Source organism: Lissotriton vulgaris, chromosome 3_1 (genome assembly GCF_964263255.1).
Source record: "Lissotriton vulgaris chromosome 3_1, aLisVul1.2, whole genome shotgun sequence".
Taxonomy (NCBI): domain Eukaryota; kingdom Metazoa; phylum Chordata; class Amphibia; order Caudata; family Salamandridae; genus Lissotriton; species Lissotriton vulgaris.
In genome coordinates, this window is record NC_141689.1 from 327,497,753 (window position 1) to 327,523,231 (window position 25,479).

General features: G+C 43.7%; 1 protein-coding gene across 1 annotated transcript in view; it reads left to right on the plus strand.

Moving 5' to 3' along the window:
- Nucleotides 1–25,246, plus strand: part of LOC147726403 (uncharacterized) — a 49,065-nt gene extending 23,819 nt beyond the window's left edge. Inside the window, exon 2 of the mRNA XM_086962934.1 lies at nt 24,111–25,246. Within this exon, the coding sequence (XP_086819060.1) occupies nt 24,111–24,325 (215 nt within the window). The 3' untranslated portion in view covers nt 24,326–25,246. The remainder of the gene's footprint in view (nt 1–24,110) is intronic.
- The last annotated feature ends 233 nt before the right edge of the window (nt 25,247–25,479 follow it).

Below are 25,479 nucleotides of genomic sequence, written 5' to 3' on the forward strand. Positions count from 1 at the left end.
CTTTTTCAATTTTATAGTTTTTTTTATTTATCAGATAATCTCTATAGCCATCAATCTCCAGATTTAACTCATCTAAACGTTTTTTGGCATCATCAACTGCTGACATCTCTTGAAGTGCAAGTTCTAATTTCTCTACTTCTTTATGTTCTATAACTACCCTCTCTTGTGCAGTTTCAATAATCAAAAGGATCCAGTCCCTGCTGCATCTATTGGCAATATGTGTCCAGGTTTCTAGAAACTTTTGATTATCGACAAATAGCCCTGGTTCATTGCGCACTTGGAGGCCCATGGGTATTACCCCATATCTCGCATATTGTACCAAGAACTCTGCATGGAGTTCCGTCCTCACTGCTTTTTTCTTTAGGTTCAACACATTGCTCCATTTGTCATTGGTACCTGTGACAACTACAATCTTGTTAGTATTGTTAGTTGTGGACCCAACTATTTTGTTGAATTGGTCCTTTGTGAATCCAAAGATTTTAAAGGGGTCCATGATATATCAAAGACTATAGTGGTCTGTCACTAAAAAGTGATCTTTTGTGTTATGGAGGTTACTCTCTAGCCAGTGGCCATACTGAGTAGTTGTAATCAAAAGAGAGGGGCTCGTAGTTACCCAAAGGGAAATTGAGCACCAGTGTACTATCAAGTAAACAAAGTATTTTCCCTATGGGAGATCCAATTTTCTCAGATCCAAACAGGATTCAGAGTTCTATCATGCTCAATCTGCAACATTCACTCCACTCTCAGTCTGTTGGCTTGGGAGACACTTACCAGAAGGAAAAAACAATATGTATGTAAAAATATACAATTTATTTCAATAAAAAAACATATGAATTCTTATGCATTTCTAATTAAAAACATATAGTTAGACAATTAAAACCACCTAGTGTTGAAATGGAGAAAAGGTAGGAAAAAAAAACTAGTATCTGTCTTAATCTTGTCACTTCGGGCCCTCGTTTGACAACAATGGGAGGAATAATCTTTCCTTATAACCAAAATGTTTGTTGGCTACTCCGAATGTGACTCTTTTTGAATGTGTCGACGCATTTCGGAAGCCTTAGATGATTATGGCCCCCTTCCTCACGACAGTCTCTATGTGTTTTCTCCAAACACTGTGTATCACCTAATACATAAATAAAACATAGCTTTTAGTTCCTAGTTTATACCTACTAACAGTGAAATAAAACATTGATTATTAGCTCCTCGTTTGCACGTACTGCCATTACATATTTGAGCTTGCCATTGCGTTAGAATTTCGCCTTTGAATGTTGTAACTACATCTTGTGATTGCAACGGAGTTTCATCTCTACCTTTGGGCCTGAACAACCAATAAACACAGTTCTATAGTTCACCATTATAACTTTCAATTGTTTAAAAAAACCATTCAAATCTTTCATATATAATCGTCTCCCAAAAATAGTTGAACCCTTTTGTCAAAAGAGCTGTACTTTACAGTTCGATTCACATAGTTTATAGCAGTCTATATATCATTTTTTTCACAAACCTATTGCAAACTATAGAGCATTTCTAGAAATACATATATTATTCCACATGATTACCTCCTGTAGTTCATACATTGTATAATCATTATTTTTATGCATCACTTTATTTTTTACACCTATTGTTAAATATATTTTCTGTCTAGTTAGTGATAACCCAGCCTTTCTAACATTCTATCATACCATTCATGCAACATGTATACGCATCCCTTCATTACTCACCGATGCAGTAGCGTATCGGTGAGTGCTGTTTGTTATTTGTTCTATATTGTATCTGGGGTCGTTTTCACCTTTACGATTTCCCACATTCCTGTTTATTATTAAGGAGAACACTGCATTAATGACATACAAGTGTATTATGGAGGGGTACAATTTGTATAAAATAATTACATTGTGAAAAGGAGAGAAACCGATTTAAGTTTTCACTTTCTGTCTCATTCTATTTTATTGTTTCATATTCGGTTGTCCCATCAGGTTCCTATTGCCATAAAGCAACCTGTTCACATAAAGTACCCTTATTAGTCTCTTTTATTGCGTTTAGCATTCTTGCTAATACTGAAGATAACAAATGTTTACCTCCGAGGTTTCTCGTGTTCAATTGTCCAAGTCCAGACGGATATCCGTTCTGTCTTTGGTTCTGTAACGTATACATATATCTTTTAGTAAATCATTATATTTCCCAGTAAGTGAGTTGGGTTTCTATATTATTCAGGGTGCTTACCTATTATAGATCAATGATCCCTATTATGCGTAGTAGGTGCGTGCGAAGTAATGGAACATGCGTAGTCAATGCATGCAAAGTAAATGCATGCCTATTAATGGCATTTACGAACTAAAATATGCGTAGTAATGGGAATACAAAGTAATGACCGCGAAGTAAAAGTAGAATACCAAATACATATACAGTGGCCCCTTTCAATCACTGGCTATTGTGGTTCAGCAGGCTCAGACATTGGCTAAGAAGGCTGGCCATCAGTGTTGCTGTACGTCCACTGCATTTTGCAGATGGTAAAAATAGTGCCTCTCAACACTGGCTGCCCCCTGCTGTCCACTGCTCTTAGGAGACATTTCCCCACTCATTACCCTTGGCTCCCCAGGTGAGGGTTCACAAGGGCATCTGCTACTACAGTGTACATCCACACCTTCTTGTTAAGCCTATTGTCTCGCTTTTAACTGATGCTGATGCTTTGTTTCTATGAAGATCGAGGCATGGGGAGTCACCAGAATTAAATAAACAAGTTCAGTGTGTGCACCTTTCATTGCATTGAAAATTAAATCCCCTCATAGAAGATGGCTGTAGCTTCAAATCTAATGACGGGGTGATCAACATTAAGGGAGTCAACTTGCATTACCAAGGCAGTGGAGCGGTTTTAGATCATCCCAGGTCAATGCACTAGTAAAAGGCAGGCAGGGTTTTGTTGCAGAGGGATTCCTTTGGTGAGCAAAAAAATAGAATGGATAACACTCAAGTGTAATTATTAGTGGTAGAGATTAATTCAAGCAATCAACCCATCACCTTTCTATGTTCCTTTTAAAAGGGGCGCTCGATGGCCATGTTACACAAAGTGCCATGAGCACTTGGCATATTCACCCACTTTCTCTTCCCTTGAGGCACGTTGGTATTACAGACAAGGCTTTAGATGCTTGTGCAGCCCTGTCTGTAAAGCAGATCACACCAGCACAGGTAAAGCACTGGTGTGATCTTAAGGGGGCTTCCTCTTGTTTGCATTGGTGCATGGCCCCATGCAAACGAAGAAAAATATGTAGGATAGACATGGGCACAAAGGCAAAGAAGCTTTCATAGGGCACACTCACTGTGCGCCACACAGAAGTGGCACACAAGTAGTGTGCCTCTCTTGGGCACCCCTGAAGAGGGGATAAAACATAGTAAATCTGGAGTAATGTATGATATGATATGATATAGCACTTTTCTAAAGCGCGCAAATACTCGAGAGTGTCCTGGCGCGGGTGAATTGGAGCAGATGACAGGAAAGTTAGGTAGACTGGCTAAACAGGTGCGTTTTAAGCAGTTTTTTGAAGAGATGAAACTCCTGAGTCGACTGAAGCGCCGATGGGAGCAGGTTCCAAGCTTCAGCAGCCTTTACCGACAGTGATTGACCTCCCAAGCGGACTCTATGAAAGCACGGGACAATCACCCGACGCAGAGAGGCAGATCGCAGGGGACGGTTAGGGACATAAAATGCAAAGCGTTTCCTAAGATACATAGGACCTGGTCCATACAGAGCTCGATGAACCAGGGTGATGGGCTTAAACTGGACACGCTGCTTCACTGGCTGCCAATGCAGCTCCCGTAAATGACGCCTAGCACTGGTACGGCTTGGAGTATTAAACACAAGTCTTGCCGTGGCATTCTGTATCGCCTGAAGCTTTTGCACCAGGTAGCCAGGTGAGCTGATGAAAAGAGCATTAGAATAGTCCAGCCTGGGGAGGATAAGAGCGTGAGGCAGCAACGTAAGGCAGCACAAGTCTCTGCCTTTCGTTACTCTGCATTGGGGAGATTTTCCATGGGTGGACCATGTGCATGCCCATGCATTCACCCATGGTCTTTGGAGCATTCTAAGAATTACTAAGACCAGAAAACTGAGAATGTGTCAAAATATAAAGCCTTCACAGGTGAGCTGTAACAATGAGAAATATGTTTATTTCTCCTCGTTATTTCCTCTTTCTACGTGTGGAGGAAAACGCAGCTGCGGATTGCTTTTATGCCAGAAGGTGTTCCTTCCTATGCAAAAACAATCCTGCCTGTAACACAAGCACCTTTTCACCAGGGCACAATGGTGCATACATTGGCAATGGGAGCCACAAGTGCAGCAGCACTGAGAGAGAGCAGAATGCACCATATGTTACTATTTATGGAGCATTACTAGTCTCTCCATCTGACGCAGTGCAGCAAGTTGTTTTTCTGCAATGCGAAAAATGTTGGTAAATCTGGCCCTAGGTTTTTGGTTGAGGCGGATGAAGACCATTCTCAAGCAACAGCCGCAATCCCTGTCAGGGTGAATCACAAAAGTAATTAAATTCATCAGTGCTTAACCCTCTGGTAGCTTGGCACAAAAGCAGTCAGGCTTAACTTAGAGAAAATGTGTAAAATATTTATGTGGCACACAAACAGCAATAAAGTGCAAATACAACACAATAAAAATCCCACACCAAATTAGAAAGACAAAGTACATTTTATTAAATAAAATGATACCATAACGGCAAAAATCCAATCAGTAGAACCGGAGATATGCAATTTCCAGGTTTTAAGCAAGCATAGCACCTAAAAGCACAAAGCTCCACTCACAGTCATCTGGTCATTCTAGACCGAGTATGTTACAATTTTAGGTAGACCACGATGGAGTGTGGGCCAGATACAGAGGCCAGGTTAGTTCCATTGAAAAAAGTAATTTTTTTCGTCTGGCACAAAGAGTCCAGTTCGTGATGGAGGAGGCCACGAGGAGAGGGGAGAGCAACGTGGATGGTCGTTGCTGTAGGATGAAGAGCAGGCCAGGCATTGTGGGTCGGCATCATAGACAGTCATTGCTGGAGCTTTGCATTGGTGGTCACCGCCGGCTATCGTTGCTGTAGCGTGAAGTGCAGATCTTGTATTGCAGATAGTCACTGGCAGTCGCTGTAGGACAGAGTCGGGTTCATCAGAGCTCCGGATTGGCATTGTCGTAGGTGGCAGAGTCTTGTGCAAGCGGGTCCAAAATATCAGGATTTCTCCCTTTCTAGGCAAAGGAGTGCACTCGGAAACCAGCCAAGGGTCCTGGACCCTTGGATGTACCTCTTGGGGATCAGGGACTCACTCAAGCAGAGGCCATCAAGACTCAGGAAGGTCCAGTTGCAGGTCCAGGCAGCTCCAGTTGCAGCATTTAAGGTGGGCAGTTGCAGGTAGGCCTCTGGAGCTTGTTGTGTCCCTGTAGCCCAGGACAGGAGACCAGTGAGCTAGCCCTTGGAGTAACTCTGGGCGTCCGGGGTACAAGAAGCAGGTCCAGTCCTCCTTTTTCAGACAGCAGGATAGCAAGGTAGTCCTTTCAGCAGCAAGGCAGTCCTTCTTCTGAATCTTCCATGTCTAGGAGTGTACTGAAGAGATGTTCTAGTGGTCCAGTTTTTGAATCTGGTGCCAACCTTTGTGAGTGGGGGGACATCTTGGAAAGTGTTTCCCTTCCCCTACCAAGCCTGCAAACTGTCATGGGGTGACAATAGATGGGTGTCAGGTTATTTTGTGTGTGCTAGAGGCAAGCCCTTTGAGGTGTAAGTGTGGCAGGGTATAGCTCCACCTCAGCCATCTTGCCAGTTTGGCCCATTCTGCCCACACCAAGTCCACCATGTGTTTCTTTCATGTGGCACCGGATACTGGCAGAAGGCACAAAATGGCCTTCAACAAGAAAATACCAACTTTCTAAAAGTAGCGGTTTCATAATTGTGATATGAAAAAACGACTTTACCATTAAAGACGATTTTAAATTACAACTTATTTGAGTCTACACAGTTTATCGCTATCTGTTCCCAATCTAAAGATAACACTTACTAAACGTAATAAGGTAACCAAGTGATAGTCAATAGGAAAGATAGGCATTACCACAATGAAAAACAACTTTAAGAGTTTTACACTGCCTGGACACGTAAAACTTAAGTACACACGACCTACTTTTTAAATGCTATACATTCTGTTCCAGGGGTTGTTAGGGCCTACATTAGTGGTGACATATATATTAAAAATGAACGTTTAGGCCGGTTAAAAGGTTTTTTTTGCCAGTTTGAAATGGCAGTTTAAAACTGCACTACAGGGTGTCTTGGTAGGCCTGAGACATTTTTTAAAGGGCCACTGATGTGGGCCACACAGTGAGTGCTGCAGGCCAATCAGGAGTAGGCCGATTTCACCATGTTTTAGGGCGAGGGCACGCACTCATTAGCACTGGTTAGCTGTGGTAATGTGCACAGAGTCCTAAAACCAACAAAAACGAATTCAGCATAAATAGGAGGGATGAAGGCAAATGTTAGAGGGGCTATCACCTCAGGGGGTCTGGTCTAACACATACTCAACATTCTGGTAATCTGACATGGAGAAGCTGAAACAGCCCAGGGATTTGTCAACTGTATGAACATCCAAAACAATACAGATTCTTACACACCATGCCCAAAACATCACTGCTGTTACTAGACCTAACAATTGCCCCACAAGAATGGACACTAAGCACCGCTGTGTATCACAAATCCACAGACAACAATTGTCTTCTAAATTTCAACAGCTTTTACCCCACACTCTTCGAGAAACCCACTCTTCTCCATGTCTGCCATAACGGTGCTTCCATCAGATATTTTGAAGGTGAAGCCAATATACTATTGGAAAACTTTGTGATCAGAGGGTACCCAAGACCAAAGCCACCACGAGAGCAAGGAACAACCATGGTCAATCCTCATAGGAAACACACCTAAAAACTGAGGAAGAGCAAATTATTTGTGTCACAACATCCTGTACATGGTCCAATACCATAAAAAAGACCTACTCACACACACTGGAGGATATTATGCTCCCATAAAAGAAACCTATCCAAACCCATGTTTATCTTTAAGAAAAGTGCTAATCTAGCAATCTCCTGGTTCACATGAGATCAAGAATGACAAGACGCATTGAAAACTCCAAGATGTGGGGCCCTCGTCAAATCAAAAGCTGCAGTGTTTGCCAATTCACCTCTGTAACAAAGAGCATAGAGCCAGGCCTTAAACTCTCAGAATAAGTAATCAGTAGAAAGAGACCTGATGCCTCTTCACTTATTTTCATTCTGCGAAATTGTGTCTTTCTAACAATATAATACCCAGTTTCAAAGAAAGGCTATTTCACTTCTGTTAAATATGGAGCTCTCCGATTTAGATTGTGCTTTGCTTTGGAAAGTTCTTAAAGTTCCTCCTTGTGTAGGGGGTGCTATTTTATATGTTCTACAATGTTTAGTCATTGTGTATGACTTATTAGTTTTTCAGACTAAGGTCTAAATAAACTGAGTTTTTTACCTATCTACTACGTTGCACAAGGATACATCATAATAAAGTGCAATGTTGTTCATAAAAGGATATACAAAAGTACCATTACATGATCTAACATTACTTCATATCAGTAGTAATAAAACCACATCCATTTCAATCCATTACTGGATTGTAACCCGGCATAAGCCGTGAAATCCATTTTTTTATAGGATCCCAGATTTTCAATAACCTAACCCATCAAGAGTCATTTTGTTTAATAAACATTTCTAACTCGTACAAGGTAACACCTTCCGGCCACCAGTTGCTGGGTGCAGGTCTTCCTTTAGAATCTAAGGTTCAGGTAAACGACGCTGGGCTAATGCAACAGCATAAACATAATACCCACAACTTCAGGTGGAATGCAACATAGCCACCAAATTAGGTCTACTGTCTCTATTTCAATGCAAGCAGGTTCAGATGTCACACTTCATGTTTCGTGATGCTTTGAGGTGACACATTCAGGAAATAAATGCAGATCAGGAGAATAAATAGTTATTAATGATAGAGAGAGTGAATTGCACTGGTGCATGGAGTGTTGGTGCCCTGAGCAATGACCCGAAACCCTCAACCGGTAATTGCCATGGTGGTGTAACTAATCACCACTATGAATGTATTATTGGGTGGCGTCATTATTGGGTTCTGCATCTGGGTACTCGCTTCCCCAGGTGAGTTTCGCCGCCACCTATGGGAGGGTACTGGAGGGATCTGTGTAGGAAGTGTGTGAAAAGTACCTCCTCTACTAAAAAATGTAGAGTTTATTGTAGATAAAAATATCTAGTGGTAAGATTAAAAAGTAAGAGTAAGGTGGTGTTAGCTGAGTGGACCATCCCCCAGCTTCTGCCTCCCCTCTTTGATTCTTCGGGAGAATAAATACACACCGACCAGCTCGAGCGCTACCAGCAGAGGGATTACAGGGAAGATGTCCCTTGGTGAAGTAAGCCACTTTTGGAAACTTACCCCCACCCCAAGAATATTTATACCCTTAACCTTTTTCATCTAGCTTTTGCCACGCCTCTCATGCACTGGCCTGCGGTGCATTCAATTGAAGTCCAGGAGCACTATTAGGACATCTTTTTTAAAAATGATTGACGCGCTCCGATCCTGAAAAAGTTAGTGTACTACTATCCCATCAGCATTCAGTTGAGATAATCAATAATCTATTCGTGCGGAGGTGCCTCGTCTTTCAAGGGGTGGATGGTGGGAAATTCGGCCCCAATCCCTGTGTTGAGAAAAATATGCTCAACAATTGGATAAGCATGTAAATAATTTGTTGAATGTTTGAATGGCACAAGTTCCTAACGTTGTGTGTTGTGCCTCACTGTTTGCTGTGTTACCACACAGGCAATCCAGCATACAAATGCTGTTCCCTCTGGGAAGCATATGTGCAGTGCATGCTAAAAATGTGCTTTTCTACCCACATGAACCCTCAGAGGAAAAGAACACATTACAATTGTTAGTAATACTCTAATTACCCCCCTCATTTTAATTATATGTTATATGGTTTGTCCTTACATACACATATTAAGTGTTGCAGTGCCTTACTCTAAGCTGAGACTTTCTCGTCCTGGCAAAGGCCGTTCACCCACAAGTGCAAGTAAACATGGCTAAATCATGTTGACGCATTAAAAGATGGAAGGGTGATAATAAACCTGTGTCCGTAAATCTCCATATCCTATTTAAATCCAGCCAGGGTATCCCCGAATTAAGGGGCATATTATCAACAACTAGCGATATTTATCGCTAAATAAGCTTAGCAAATTTTTTTTTATCGCCCTGCATCGCCAGATTTTATTGCAGAGACAATGTGCTATTAGCAACGTTTATCTCCAAAGCGATAAAATTTCCGGCAATAGCGGCGAAATGCGTGAATATCACTGGAAATCCAGCGATATACAGGCATTATCGCTAATAGGGTCTTAACCTGAATATCCACCTCCCATTGGATATACAGGCTAAGAAGTGGTCTGAGCAGGCGTTAGGTTTTTGCGATATTCGCACTTAGCCGAATTTTTTCATCGCTACGCCTGCATTGATAATAGGCGATAGCGATGTTAGCGACTGCTTTTAGTAGCTAACAGGTTGGGTATACCCACTTTGCATGTCATTAGCGATAAATATCGCTAACATGCAAAGCGGGCCCCAAACTGCTCGCTATCGCCTACAAGCTGTCGCTAACTGCTGTTAGCGACAGCTTGCTAGTAGGGCGATAAAGATATTGCTGCTTTGCAGCCCAAAATGGCCGATAAAGCGGCGATAATCTCATTTCGCCTGCCTTGATACTATGCCCCACAGTGACATAGGCTGTTTTAATTCGCATTGTTCTAAATGCAAAATACTACCACCTATCAGAAAAAAAACCTTGCTCCTACAATAGGTGGTCCAGACGCTCTGGGCACGATATGTTTTCCGGGTGTGGAAAAGCCTGTCGATGAAGCATGCCACATATTGTGGGTGAGGGCCATTCATTTCCTAGAGAAAAGTCAGTACCACATTTAGTGGTTGAGGGCCATTCATTTCCTAGATAAGAGTGTCTGAGAACCCTGCTGTGAAACTAGAACAATTGTGATGAATGGGCCTATGTAAACTAATACATAGCCACAGTGCACCTTGCAGAGTGTCTTGCCTGTCATTGCACTAACCTGCTTATTCAGAAACAATGATGTGTAAAGTAGTGAGTGCAATAGAACTGCACTTCTCTGAGCAATAATCATTTATGTATACCATTTCAATGTAATTAGTGACAGCCTATCACTGGAGAATCTGACATACATTTACCAGTATTCATACATTAGGCGCCACTACAGAATCTTGGTCTAAAAATCAAATCACTTTAATGGAACGAGAAAGCCCCCTGTATGGGTTTGTAATCTTGAGTTACCCTACTGCAAATCTGTATGGTATAATGGCATTTTGTAGGCCCGCATTTATGGCAATCATGCATGTGCAATATAACACAGGCTTAGTGACTGAAGAAAAGTGGGGCTGTTTGGGTGACACAAAATTGGTGGTGGTAGCAGGGTTTTTTGAAACATAAATGCAAGACAGGGGTTTTCCTATTTTTCCTGCTCTGGTGAGTGCCCTTCCGGCTTTGCTAATAAAATGATGTTCAATTTCCGTATCGGGTTCTCTTGCAACATTATTATTATTATTATTATTATGTTTCTTATATAGCGCCAGAATCGACCCCCGAAGGGGTATCTCCGCGCTTGCCTTGGGAACCCGTCCTGGCTTTTCCTTGTGAGATAGCCCGTACAGGGCATCCCCAAAGTGAAAGCCAGGCATCCCGCCACAGGGGGGGCCATTGTGGAGATTAAGCAAGCTTAATGCCCAGAGTTGCAGAGTGTGAACCCATGATTAGGTCAGGCACCGAAGCGATAATTATCGAGTCCATGGACATTTGCGCTCAAGACCCTGCCGCGTCGGGAATTGAACCCTGGTCCCGGGTCTGACCTCTGCTTCAGGGTCTGCCTGCTCTAACCAGTGAGCCGCACTTCTCCATTCAGTATGCAAAGTAAGCATGGGCTGAAAATTCATTCTGCTCGCGAAATTGGCGTATTTTTGGCAATTTCGCATTCCGCGAATCGCGCGAAATTGCCAAACATTCCGCAATTCGCAAGTTCGCAATTTTTTTGTGCTGGTTCGAGCTTCAAAAATACAATCTCGCGCGTGCTGCATTGACTTACCTTGATTCTGAGTTTGCCGAGTTCTTTTCCTCCCGCTAACAAGATGGCCGCGCCCAAAACCGACCGCATGGATAAGTTCACGGTAGCCGCGCTGAAAAAAAAACCTGCGAACAAGCCAAAATAAAAAAATTCGCAAGTTCGCACAAATTCGCGGATTTTGCAGGCCGCGAATTCGCTTTCGCGTGAATTCGCAGACCACAAATTTGCACATTTCGCCCATACTTAGTGCAAATAGTGTGTGTATGGTCGTGTGAGCATGTGCACTGTATGAATATATGTTAGTGCAATCTATTTTGAATTGTCACTAACTGAATGCACCACAAGATGGAGGTTGGAGATAGCCTGCCAGCTAATCATTGTGCTTAGCTAGCTTTCGTGAGGCTTTTGTGAAGCAACATCGGCATAAAAGGAAAAGCCTTGGACTGGATCAACTCGTTCCTAGCTGGGAGAACTCAGAGAGTCCGACTTCCCCCATTCAAATCAGAGAACACCGAAGTCATCTGCGGTGTACCACAAGGATCATCACTCAGTCCCACCCTCTTCAACGTTTACATGAGTCCACTCGCTTCCATCGCGCGACAACACAACCTTAACATCATCTCCTACGCTGATGACACCCAGCTGATCCTTTCCCTCACCAAAGACCCCAACACCGCCAAAACCAATCTTCACGAAGGCATGAAAGAAGTAGCCGTATGGATGAAGAACAGCCGCCTAAAACTCAACTCTGACAAAACGGAAGTGCTCATCCTTGGATCATCCCCCTCTGCCTGGGACAATTCATGGTGGCCTTCGGATCTGGGTTCTGCACCCATACCCACAGACCACGCACGTAACCTAGGCTTTATCCTAGACTCCTCCCTCTCGATGACAAGACAAGTCAACGCCGTCTCATCCTCCTGCTTCAACGTACTTCGTATGCTCAAAAAAATCTTCCACTGGATCCCCGCTGAGACAAGAAAGACTGTCACCCACGCACTTGTTACGAGTCGACTAGACTACGGAAACACCCTCTACGCCGGAATCACAGCCAAATTACAAAAAAAACTCCAACGCATCCAAAACGCATCAACGAGACTCATTTTGGACATCCCTCGCCAAGATCACATTACCGGCCACCTGAAAGACCTCCACTGGCTTCCCGTCAACAAAAGAATAACATTCCGTCTCCTCACCCACGCACACAAGGCCCTCTACAAACTAGGGCCCGAATGCCTCAATACTCGACTATCCTTCTACACACCCACCCGCCAACTAAGATCCTCCAATCAAGGCCTCGCCGCAGTTCCACGTATCCAAAGATCCGCCATGGAAGGTAGATCCTTCTCCTACTTGGCGGCCAAGACCTGGAACTCTCTCCCCACTCATCTCCGCCTTACACAGAACCACATCTCCTTCAGAAAAGAACTCAAAACCTGGCTATTCGACAAATAATGATCCCCTTCCCCAAGCGCCTTGAGACCCTCTGGGTGAGTAGCGCGCTATATAAATTCTTGAACTTGAACTTGAACTAAAGGATGGAGACAAGGCTCCTTATAGAAGTACAGAAGTGATCATTTTGGTGAGGTCCTGTATTTTGTCTCTTCCTGGAGAGCACCCATTAGCCTGGATAGAGGGTGTGGGGAGGTGGACACAGTGGTCTCTTTTGTAGGAGAGGATGCATCTTTCAGGTGCAGCCCTGCCTTTTGCCTCCCAGAGGTGCTGCTCCCAAAAGGCTGAAAGTTTTCGGGTGCAAGGGCAACACTTCTCTTTGTTCTTGAGTTATGACACTCCCCTCATCAGCCGCCTGCTGCTGAACCATCTCCTGAAGACAAAGACTATGTGTGCTCTGGAGAGGAGGCATATACAAAGTAAGGGAGCCACCTCAAACACATTCCTTAAAGGAGCCTAGGAAATCAGCAATCCATGTGTGTAAAATTAGTTTATGAGAAGAAATGAATCCACAGACTTGAATGGAATCTTCTGAGATCCAGGGCTTATGGTCCTGAGGAAGTATGCTACTACTTGCTAGGGGAGAGCTGTGGCTCTGCTTTGGAAATGTTTGGCCTGCTGAGAGAGGAATGGGGAGGACATCCCAGAGGAGACTTTCAGCTAAAGCGGCCACGTGGAAGCACTGGCTCAGAAAAGGCAGCCTCTACCCAAGGCAACTTAACCTGCACCAATGACATTGATGCTGCCGGGAGCTTAGGAAATGGTCCTCCAGCTAAGTGCATGCCCCAGTTAGCCTCAAGCATTTGGTGGGCTCTTTGTCCTCTTCCTTGCCTGGAAGTTGTGAGAGTGGTGGCTGGTGTGTGATCATCAGTGGAACATCACAGAACAGGATCCTAAAGTTCAAATGTGTCAGCTGGCATCCTGGAGGTCAAGCTTATTGTGCACCTAAGGTAAGAGGTACCAGAAGAATCAGCAACTGCAGTTTTCAGTGAACTTTGCAACCTGTGGTGGTGCTGGAAGATGCCCAAAGGGACCATTGGCCGAGCACTGAGTGAGGGTACCCTGAAGTGCAGGCTCATGAGACCAGCTCTTCTCTCCCATGGACTCCCACGAACGTGTCAACAGACCTGTGGGATGATTACTCACCTTCGTTTAGGTAGTACATTTGTTTGCGCATGAACTGCAGCAGAAACTGCAACCATTTGCCCAGAGCGACTACAGCATCTGCAACCTCAGTGCCATGTCTAAGAAGAGGTGGGACTGGACAATCTGTACAACACCAGAGACTACATGACAGAAGTCCCATAAGTAAATATTCTGGCATCAACATTGCTAGACATCCCAGTGCTACTCCAGGGACATTGTACAGATTCTAAAACTACTTGTTTACACAGCAAGCATAAACACAGTAATCTGCTTGCATCCTCTACCGCGAGCCTACATCTGTGAATTTACCTGTGTATATCATTTGTATTGCATTTTCTATACAATCGTGTTACTTGCACCTGTTCTTTTTGTTATATTGCATAATTGGTATTAAAGTCCTTTTTCTTTTCATAAATAAAAGCACTAGGCTGGTGATTCATTACTGAGAACTGCAGAATGCGGAGGACTAAGCGCCTTATAGAGTTTGGGGGACTCCATCACATATGTGACGATGTACTCTTCGCCTATCACTGGTGCATGATAACGCCCTAGGATATAATGCACTTGTAATAAGATGGACGGGATATTCAGCATGTTTTGACGGAGTACCCCATCTGCCAAACTCTAATAGGGACCTGAAGGCCAGATTTAGAGTTTGACGGAAGCATTACTCCTTAACAAATGTGACAGTTATTTCATCCATCTTATTACAATTGCATTACATCTTTCGACACTTGTAATCAGGTGTACGAAATATCCGTCATGTTTGTGATGGAGTACGCATCCGCCAGCTCTAACCCCACACCACATTTCCGAGTAAACCTTAGACTACTGGCTTCACTACTCTGAGAGTCAAATGTAAATGGGGTGCACTTGGTGCTCAGTTTTCATTGGAGAGAGTAGGTGAGGCGCTAGGACATCATGGGCCTTAGGACATCATGGTCCCTAGGACATCATGGGCCCTAGGACATCATGGGCCCTAGGACATCATTGGTAAAAGACCCAACTCCCACGATGGAGGTCCAGGACATGTGCGCCCCAGGTGCCACTAATAGGGTATGTCAGAGTGTTATTTTAACAATGCTTGACAGGTATGCTACATTTCAACTAAAGACCCATGGCCTCTACTATAATTAGGCCATTTGTTAGTGCAACGTCTGTTTGCACTTTAAATCAACATTTGACATTCAGTTCTGTTCTGCAGCCTGTGGTGAAGCTTGGCCTAAAAAGCGAACATGCTGCACGCTTGTGGTGGTCAGTTTACCTGTAGCACTTCCTCTTGCCACTGATTGACATCAGTTTCCTGTGCAAACATTTGAAGATAAAAAAACTTTCATCGGTCGCAGGCGATGTGACTTGTAATGCTGCATCTTGAAACCACAGAGTGGAATATGCTTTGTTTCCTTTTGTTTTGTTCGCTTGTTATCGCAGAACCTGAGCCTGGCCCCTTCCTTCCTGTCACCATTGAATCCAGCAGACAGGTTTTTAAGGTGTCTTCACCTGTATTGCTGTATTGATGTCAGCCAGCTCTCCGTCCTGTCCTTTCCTGCTCAGCCACAGAATAATGTCAAAGTCACGAGCATGTCTGAATGACAGATGCCTCTACTTTTGATGCAAGTGCCCTGGACGCATATCAACCACTAGACTTGCTCTCGATCTGGCTCAGTTCCTCTCTCTCTGCTGTTGCATCCTCACTCAAGAATCGCTTTCTCAGTCTTGACAATAAACACAACTAAATGTTCCATCTTAACTCTACCTATCTCCACGCATCTAAATATGCATCTGCTTTGCATATTTTATGGTTTTATTCACCTAATGTCTCATAATCATCAATTTCCATGATTCAAATCTACCTTGATCGCCATATTTCCTGGCCCAACTTTAATTTGATTTTCCTCCTTGAAACTTCATTGTTTGCCCAATAAATAAATTAGGAATTGCTTTACATTTGCACTTCAGTAACGCGGACTAAAGTGATTTACTCAGCATCGCAGTACTAGGGACTAGGCAAGGCTTGCATTACCTTGAAAGAACTTGAAGACATTGTGCCTCTTTTCAAGTAGTTCAGTAGTCTTGGTCTTGCTTGTGGCAATGCTCAGAAGGATGAAGGCAATCAGCAGGGCCAGTCTGGCCGTACCAGGCATCGGGCATTTCAAGGAGGCTGGAAGGGTGGGTGCCGGTTTTGTTACTGGGGGTCGGCTTTGTAGCAGTGCTGCTCTATCAGACACCAGGAACTAAAGCAGCCAGCAAGCGTTTCCAGCCTCCCGGGGCCAGGCAGCGCTTCCTCAGAGGCTGGGCTGAGAAAATTGCCAGGGCTGCTTAGTGTTTCCAGTCTGGGCCTGACAGTCAGTTTTTTAAAATAAGAATGTGCTGAGTTAGTAGTACCATGTCATCCAGTCTTAACATCTACTCCATGTAATGAAACCGTTATTTTTACCTATTCCCCCAATGTACCTGCCCTGGGCGTCTGTGCATAGAGTCAATGTCAGCAGTGTTGGTAGATGTGAACATTTGTATGAGATGTGTTGGGACAGAAATGTCTCATGCATTGTACACAGATTGCTCCACTGCCCTGAGCGCCTACTGTGCGTGTATATAGTGTTCTGACTTATAGTTTGGCCCTAGTGTCATGATAACCTAAGTGTAGAGCCCAATGTCTGTCCATGGGAAGTCCTGTGACCTGGAGGGGAACACTAATTATGCTCTCAATATTGACAGGTGACTGCTGCCCCTGTCATGCATATAGTTCATAGAGCAGCAGTTGAAGCACAGAGTGTTAAAAGAAAATCAATAGTGTGACCAGATCTTTTATCTGGGTCACTTGAGTTAAAGACTAATGTCCCACCAATGTAAAGTTCCACTTATGCTCAGGCCCTTTTGCTGACGTCCAGAATGCCTGTTGTCACTTGTGCATGTGTAGCGAGCATAGCACATACATGGTGAATGAGTGAGCCAGAATAATGGAGGCTAGTGAAATCTATTTTTGATATCCTTGGCCAGGCCTTTCACAAGACTGAGGGTGAGGACCATATTTACAAATACTGAAGTAAGGGGATTGACACAGGACCAAACAAGTGAGACCCAAACACCCCACTTTGTTCCAGTTCCAAGTCTTTTAATGACCAAGGAAGATAGTGCTCTGCAGAGTCTCAAATGACTGCTGTGGAACCAGACTGATGTCTACCTGATACTTCAAGAGTTAAGATGACATCACCTGAAGTCTGGATTTCCTACTGGAGGAGGTATGTGCATGCCTTGACGTGCCTAGAGGCCTCCCTGCCTGCGGAAAAAGGAAAGATGCCTGACGACTGTTCCTGCATGAGGAGACACTGCCCAGGAAGAGTAGGGCCCAGTGGATCTCCTAGTGGGTTTGTGACTCCCAGGAAGATGCAGACTGCCCTGCAGCAATCTGGGAAGGACCCTGGTGCCTTTGGGCTTCCCTAGTATGTCACCTCATGTCCTGGCAGGAACTGCAATACTCCAGGTTGTAAGAATTGAGGAAGACCCAGTTGGGGGATCCAATTGGTAAGTATCAAAAGACCAATTGCTGTAACCACAGTTGGGGCTACATTTTCCTGAGTGCTGCTGGCATGAAGGGAGTCCGCAGTTACTGATTGCTGCAGGCCAGATCGGGCCTATATCTGCCTCACATATGGCCAGGTGTAAACTGGGGTGTCATGGTGAGCAAAAGAATGGTGGATTTAACCCAGATCTCTTAACTTGGGGTGAATGTTTTGATTTGTTCTGCATTCCGTCCATCAATTGTGTGTCTTGTGCTTTCTCACAAAAAGAGGGCTGCACCAGTGGGTTCACTGTCATTCCACTGCACCTACTTATGATCCAATCAGAACCTCAATCTTTCCAGGGTGCATATTTCCCCACCAGTGGGCTAAGTGGAGCCGCACCACTAAAGACCATGCAGCTGGATCCACAACCTCATCCATGTAGGACTCTATGCTGTGACCTCGGCAGCAGAAGCTGGGCAGGCCCGCTGCGGAACGCAACCGGAGCCTGGCTCCCACAAGCTCAAACATGAACTTACCAGCTCTCCTTGGCTCTTCATGCGTTTGTGTGAGAAGCGTGCTGGTGTGTGAAAATGATGGTAAGGACTCACGAGATATTGCCTGTTCCGAAGAGGGGTAAGAGAAAGAATACCCCATTTGACCTGTAGGCAGCCAAAACTTCACCTGAGCCTGATTCACACTACTCCTGATTGCCCATAGAATGGGAGAATTCAGAACCTGGGGAGATTGCCAGAGAAGGCAGCAGGGTCGGTAAAGAGCCTACAGATTATAGCGCTCAGGCAGTTGAGTTACTCATTGGAATGTGTAGCATTTTGTAAAACTGTGTAACAACCACTGGACTGGGCATCAACTTGATTGTGTCTGTTGATTGATTGTTCAGTGTTGAGCTTGTGCAACCCCACACTCCTCCCTGACTAGTCTGTGATTGTTCGCATTTGCTACCCTGAGTAAAGAGTGGAAGGGGATGTGCTTGGCGTAGTTTACAGAGCCATAGCAGGATTGACCATGGCACATAATTGGCACAGTAAGCCCTCTCTTCCCTGTGGCACAAAACACAGAAACTGATAGGTTGACACTCTATTTCTACTGATCTGGCTTTATAGTACTTGCTTAATGCAGAGAACAAGCTGGTGTACTTAATAGGAATTACACATATCTTGTTGCACTCAGGTATAAGAATTGAAATTCCAAGGAAGCACCTTGGAAGTCAGAAGAGGATTATTAAAATCCACATTGTCTTCCTTGAGATCAGCCGAGCAGAAAAAAAGATGTGCTTTTTCGAGTTGTTCAAACGAACAGTGCAAACAAGAAAAGATAAACACGGAGAGTCTTTACCCACACCAAGTGGAAAGAGTAAATACATATGATCAATGTAAACATGGGAACACCAACCTACTAAGGAATCGTCAGGTCTAAGGATTTTAATGTAATTCTGAAACAAAAAACACAGCTCAGGTTCTTGACCCTAAATTAAAACACGGTTTCTGATGGGGGTGTCTTGAAACAATTAGATTGTTAGGTACTGGAAAACATTCAGCTCTAAGGTGTTGAGAGACAGGCTTCCACTACATGTTGTATGTCGGGGCTACCAGTGATTCACATATATATTTGCTGAAGGCACAATCTTGATCCCGCCGCGTTTATTGCTTCTGATACTGCTGGTTGGTTTGTAGTGATAAAGGGGCATATTATCAAGATAGGCGATAAAATTATCGCCGCTTCACATTTAACATGGGCTTCAATTGGAATTCCATAGAGCATATTATCAAGCCCATTATTGGCGTTTTAGCGGCAATTTTCTGCCCCTAAAGCGGCGATAATTTTATTGCCTGTCTTTATAACATGCCCCAAAGTGGCTTAAGCTCAGATGTAGTTCCCAAACCCAGTGGGGGTTGTGGGTTATGTACCTCACAGGGGGCTCTTTCTTCTACTGGTAGCCAGTGTGAGGACTGCAGAGCTGAAGCACCAAGGGCACAATTACAAGCGACCTTGTTAAACTGCGACCCCTGCACTAACACCAGTTTCTGCAGGTTAAACCTGCCAGAATGTAACAATGGGAAAGGGACCGGTATTTACTGGGACGAGCAGACTGAGGTGCTGAATGCACCCACATATGCTTACTCTACTCCAAACCTCGGAATATGTGATAACTATGACATCCAATAAGTTCCACACATCTTGCTGTCAGATGAGCCAAAGACCGGAATCAGGTCCACGTGGTGCAAGCATGAATAAGTGCATTTCTGCTGAGCATGTCCTCCTGAAGGCGTTTACTGCTCGTTAACTCGTTCATCTTGAGGGTGAAGGTGAGTCCTTGCTGTTCACCTGCAGGGGAAGGTGAGGTTTTCGATATTCATGGATTACTGGCTTTGGATGCAGAACTGTAGGGAATGGAACAGAGGCGCTGGCCAATGGAACGGCCGTTCACATGAACTCCCATCAAAATAGAGGAAAATCATTCAGGCAATAGTTTCAGAAACACTGGGCAAAGTATCAGGAACTCGGATGATACAAAATAATGCGAATGTTGCAGACTGTCATGGACAGACGACAAATTAGGAGACCCCGTTTAAAGACCAGTCCTTTTATTTTTCTGCTTCTTATTATCTTCATTATTCAGTCACTAATCCCCACAAATAATCCCTCACCGCAGCATCGTTGTATGTCATTCTAGATATTGCAATAGCACAGTGTGACTATCCATGTAAAAGACCCTGCAAGCCCAGTATTAATTTCTGTACACAAAAATATTGACACGTCAGTGCATGATCCACAAAACAAGTAATTAAAAAGTAAGAAATGTACCCATTTAAAGCCTCCTTTTATGATTTGTATAGATTTACGACTCTAACTGGATTTCTACGAGGTTGTTTGCAAGTTTAGGTTTCCCTACATGCTCCTAATCCCTCATACTTACTACCGCGGCCTGTCCTAAAAGCAGACCCGTACATTAGGGTATGTAACTAATTTTCTTTTTTCTTTTTACCATATTACATTTTTGCAGGTGGAAAAACATCATCGTGTATAGCCCCATGAGATTATATAAATAACATAAACAGGTACTAATGCAAATAATTTACCATAATAGAGGTTTTTCTACTGTTGTCACTGAAATATACAGTCTGAAAAGGCCCACATTTTGATCCTTCGTATTCAGGATTTTATAACAGAGACTGCAGATACATTTTTTGCAAATGTGTTGTACATAGGTTTGTCACATATTTTTATACTCGCGCTCACCACAACAAAATATTAACTCACTTATTTGAAACCCAAAAGAGTGTCTAATTGAAAACCACACAAATACCCACCTTCCGTGAGAAGTCACTATCATATTGTAAGACATGTTACAATTTCTGAAAACCCTTCTAGTTCTACAGTTATTTTGAGGTTTCTAACTTCACCGTGGTTTACAAATGTTTTTTATGTGATCTTTAAGCTAATTACCTGGCAAACTGCCTGTCAGATAAACCCACGTTGACAATTTACTTTTATATTACACAGTGTTTTTCGCGCTTTGCTTTTGATGAACAACTGCTCGGATGGAATGCCTTCGTTTTATTTCAGCCGCGTTCCATCTCTCTTTTTTTCCGAGTCCTATTCTAGCAAGAAAATCTCCCATAACTCTTTTTTTCTACTCCGTGTCTCCTGACTCTCGCATCCACCCACTCATCCTCCTTTCCCAAACATTCTTCTCTACTCTTTTAATGAGGCCAGATTGTTTGTCAATTAAGTGATTCATTGGGTTACGATTTCATTAGATTGCATTCTCCGGCTTGGTAGAATTGGCAGAACCACACATTCTAGAAAAAAACTAGGCAGTTTTTCAGATGATAACTGTTAGAAATTGAAGTCTCTAGTTGGCAGAGGTAGGTACCTTGGTCCAAGTGGGGACCCTTCTTCCTAGTCAGGGTAAGAGAGTTACACTCCTAAAATAACCTCTTGGTAGCTTCGCACAAGCATTCAGGCTTATCTTAGAGACAGTGTGTAAAGAATTTGCACATAACCAATAGTAATATAGTGAAAACACTTTAAAAGGACACCATATACGTTTTAGAAAAATATCCAGCATTTTATTTGACAAGATCAAAACGATTAAAATGACAAAAAGGGTACAAAGTTCCCCGGGAAGAGTGACAGAAAGGAAGTGCGTGTACTAGACAGAAGGGGGAATCCCCTTGTTGGAACTAAAACCCTCACACACCCAGATAACTAGGTGTCATGCTTCATCATATGGGTTCTGCTCCCTTGATTAAAAGGTGGGAGGGGAGATAAATGCCCTGAAACTGTCCGAGCATGTTAACTACTACCCTCTGCTTAGGTCCTAAGCAGAGGGTAGGAGTCTACCACGTGAATAAATCAGATTGGGGACTGACCCACCTTTTTTATTTTCACCTTTTCACGTCACAACCACACCTCCCCGCCCTCTCACACGCATGCACCATATGGCCGGAACAAAAGATCTCCGATAAAGAGCCCCTGTTTCGGGAGCCCGTCAGATATTGCAGCGCCAGTCTGACGAGGAGCAGAACCCATATGATGAAGCATGACACCTAGTTATCTGGGTGTGTGAGGGTTTTAGTTCCAACAAGGGGATTCCCCCTTCTGTCTAGTACACGCACTTCCTTTCTGTCACTCTTCCCGGGGAACTTTGTACCCTTTTTGTGTTACTAGTTGGTGGACTTGTACACTGGACCCCGCTAAACATTGTCCCTCTCTAGTCCCTTCTTTGTTAAAAAAAAAAGATCAAAACGATAACAAAATCCACTTTATAGTTCTTAAAAATGTATACTTTGCAAGAATACTTGAAAAATACAATTCCTTAAAGTCGGTGGCTCCATCCAGGGCCAAGGCTGCAGTGCAGGATGAGGACGGTGTGTCGTGTAACTTACGAGTGGTTCCCTTGAACCACGGTGCAAGCAGCGGCATCAATGTAGGAGTGGAGCGGTGGCATCAGGAATACCAAAGTGGCTTCGTGAAGTGGGGCAGTTTGAAGTGCGGTGCCCACAGTTCATGGTGCGAGCAGTGGCTCGGTGGCGGGTGACGTCGTCGGTGAGACCAGGGTTGCGGTGCAAAGTGCTGCGCTGCCCTCTGCAGTGCCTTCAAGACACGCAGTCGGCAGCAGCGTGGTAGATGACATTGGGTTGCTTTTTCTTCTGTTGCAGCAGAAAACACACAGTCCCCAGTTCTGATGACAGAAGAACTTGTAGTCTTTGCTGTTCCTGAGACTTCTTGAACAGCGGGTAAGCTCTACCTCAAGCCCTTGGAGAAACTCAATAAAGAAGTTGCAGAAAGTTCAGTCCAGTCCTTTCACTGCCCAGGACAGAAGCAGCCACTGTAGGCCAACACAGCAAAGTGGTAGTTCCTCCTCACAGCTTCTCCATCTCTTCTCCTTGGCAGTCTTCTTGGTCCAAAAGAGTTCTAAAGTTCTGGGGTCTGGGCCCCAGTATTTATACTACAAAATCCTTTGATCTCTCAGGCAGAGTGTGTCTGTGCTTAGTCCAAACCAGTTCGGTCCTCTCTGGACCAGCTACCTGGCAGGAGGTGGAGACAGCATTGTTGAAGGAACGCCAGGCTTATTCAGGTCAAAGGAAATCTCCTCCCCCTACTTTAAGTGCAGCCCAGGTCTATTCAACCCAGCCCTGACTCATCCAGACTCTCCGGAGCCACTGCACATCCCCAGCCCCTCCCTCAAAGCCAGAAAGTCAATACACATCCTAGCAGAAGCAAACTGGATGGCTAAGCACGAAAATACCTACTTTCTAAAAGTGGCATTTTCAAATCCAGAATGTGAAAATCACCCTCACGAAAAGATGCATTTTAACATTCTGAGTTCAGGCATACTAAACTTTATTTTCCAACCTTGTTCCCAGGGGTAGTTATGTTTACACGATATTATAAGCAAACTCACCATTCTACCCTATGGGAACAGGTTGCCTTGTAATAGTGAAAAATGAGATTGGGAGTATTTCACTATCAGGGCATGCCATGCACACCAGGGCGTGTCCTACCTTTTACATACACTGCACCTTGCCCACAGGGGTATCTTGGGCTTACCTTAGGGGTGACTGCCATGGAATAGGAGGGAATGTTGTGGCCTGGCAAGTGGGTCACCTGCCAAGTCGACATGGCAGTTACAACTTGCCACAGACTCTGCAGTGGCAGATCTGAGTTACTTCTACAAGGCTACTTCTGCGGGTGGCACAATCAGTGCTGCAGGCCTACTAATAGCATTTGATTTACAGGCCCTGGCACTCTCAGTGCACTTTACTAGGGGCTTACCAGTAAATCAAAGATGCCAATCATGGAAACACCAATGCATAATACAATTTATACAGAGAGCATATGAACTTTAGCACTGATCAGCAGTGGTAAAGTGCCCAGAGTCCTAAAACGAACAAATACAGGGCAGGAAAAAATAGGAGGAGGAAGCAAAAAGTTTGAGGATAACCCTACAAGAAGGGCCATTTTCAATAACAACACACAGATGTATTTTGACAGCCCACATGTCTATTCAATTCATCTATTAATGATTTAGAACTTCCTCTAGATTGCATACGAATAGATCTTCTCTTAGTCATAAATGTGCCCACTCCTGGCAGGGACATTGAATAAAACACTATTGCACAAAAATAAATCATGATATGGTTAGTCTGTGCCACAAGGAAACATTTCTGTGGAGACATTCATTATCTGTGATCCTCATCCCACACAATTTACAGACTTGCTTATGGATAGTGCACTGCATTAACTCAATTCAGTAATATGAATAAACATATTTTCTTTGTTTGTCTAAGGTCAAAGCCCTCGCAGGCGGTTTGCAAGGAGGTGTGATGTCCTTCCAAATCGAACCAATGGGATGCTACCCTCAGGTGAAGCAATGGCTCATCAAGAAAACATGAATGTTGTTGCCAAGATGTCCTCCCAGAGCCGCGAGCCGCTGCTTCCACCGATTCTGAGTGTGTGGATTCAAAAGGATGCAATGCAGAGAGCAATCACACTACAGCTATAATTGTATGTTTTTTCTAGCATGCACCATCCGGTACCGGCTTAGAAGTCATGGTTTAGCAGGGAAGCAAAGTCATGTGATGTCATGTATTTCTACAGGGCGGTTCTGTCATTGACATGGCTTTATGGGTTGTACAGGGACGGACTGGAACAGAAAGTAGGCCCCGACACCAAAATGAAAGTGCCCCCATTGGTGAATCAAACAGCTAAAACAGTGGTTCACATTTGCCTGCTGTATATGTGTTTTGCAAAGGTTTGAGACACTGCATGTATTTGTTCTTGGTGAACACGTTTGGGGCAATATCAGGGAAAGAAACAGAAGCATCTTCCCATCAGACCATAAAAGAAGCCCACAAACACCTAAACAACAACCCATTCTGACGTGTCAGACCAGCCATTCTGGTGCTGCCAGATTGCCATATAGGCCAGTGTGAACCTGGGGTTGGTTATATGACAGAAAATCGATACCAAAAATATTGTCTGCTAAATATCGTGATGAATATCATTTACAAAAATATCACTCCATTGTGATTAGATTATCTACTAATAATGACAGTCGGGGGATATTTAGATAAACAATATTTAGGATATTATAGTCTGCTACCATATTGGCTTGGTAACACCATGGGCTCTCTTGAGGGTGTGTTTCAATATTGATGTGGTTGGCGTTTCTGGCAGAGCAGATTCTGATTGGGGAATGCTGTTTCCATCCTACATTCCCATATCTGATACCCTCTCAGTCTGTGAGTCTAAATTCCAATGTCAGAGTATCCTTGACTGTAAACCCAGGCCTGTGATTCCCAAGGTTCATGCTTCCTGTATCTATTAGTTTTCTTAAATCCTACTGTCTCAATATACTTGCCTCTCACATTGTTTATGTCTACCGTGGCAATGTCTGTTTCACTGGTTGGGGTTGACAGGTCGATTTTGCAGTTTTTTTTAAATTTTTAATTCACATTCCACGAACAAGGGCGAACTGCCCTTGTTTATGGAATGTAAATGAAAAATTAAAAAAAACTGCAAAATCGACCTGTGGAGTGCGACCCGATTTGTTCTTCCTCGGAGGAAAAGTGATATATATATATATATGTGTGTGTGTGTATATATATATTTACATATATATATATATATATATATATATATATATATATATATATA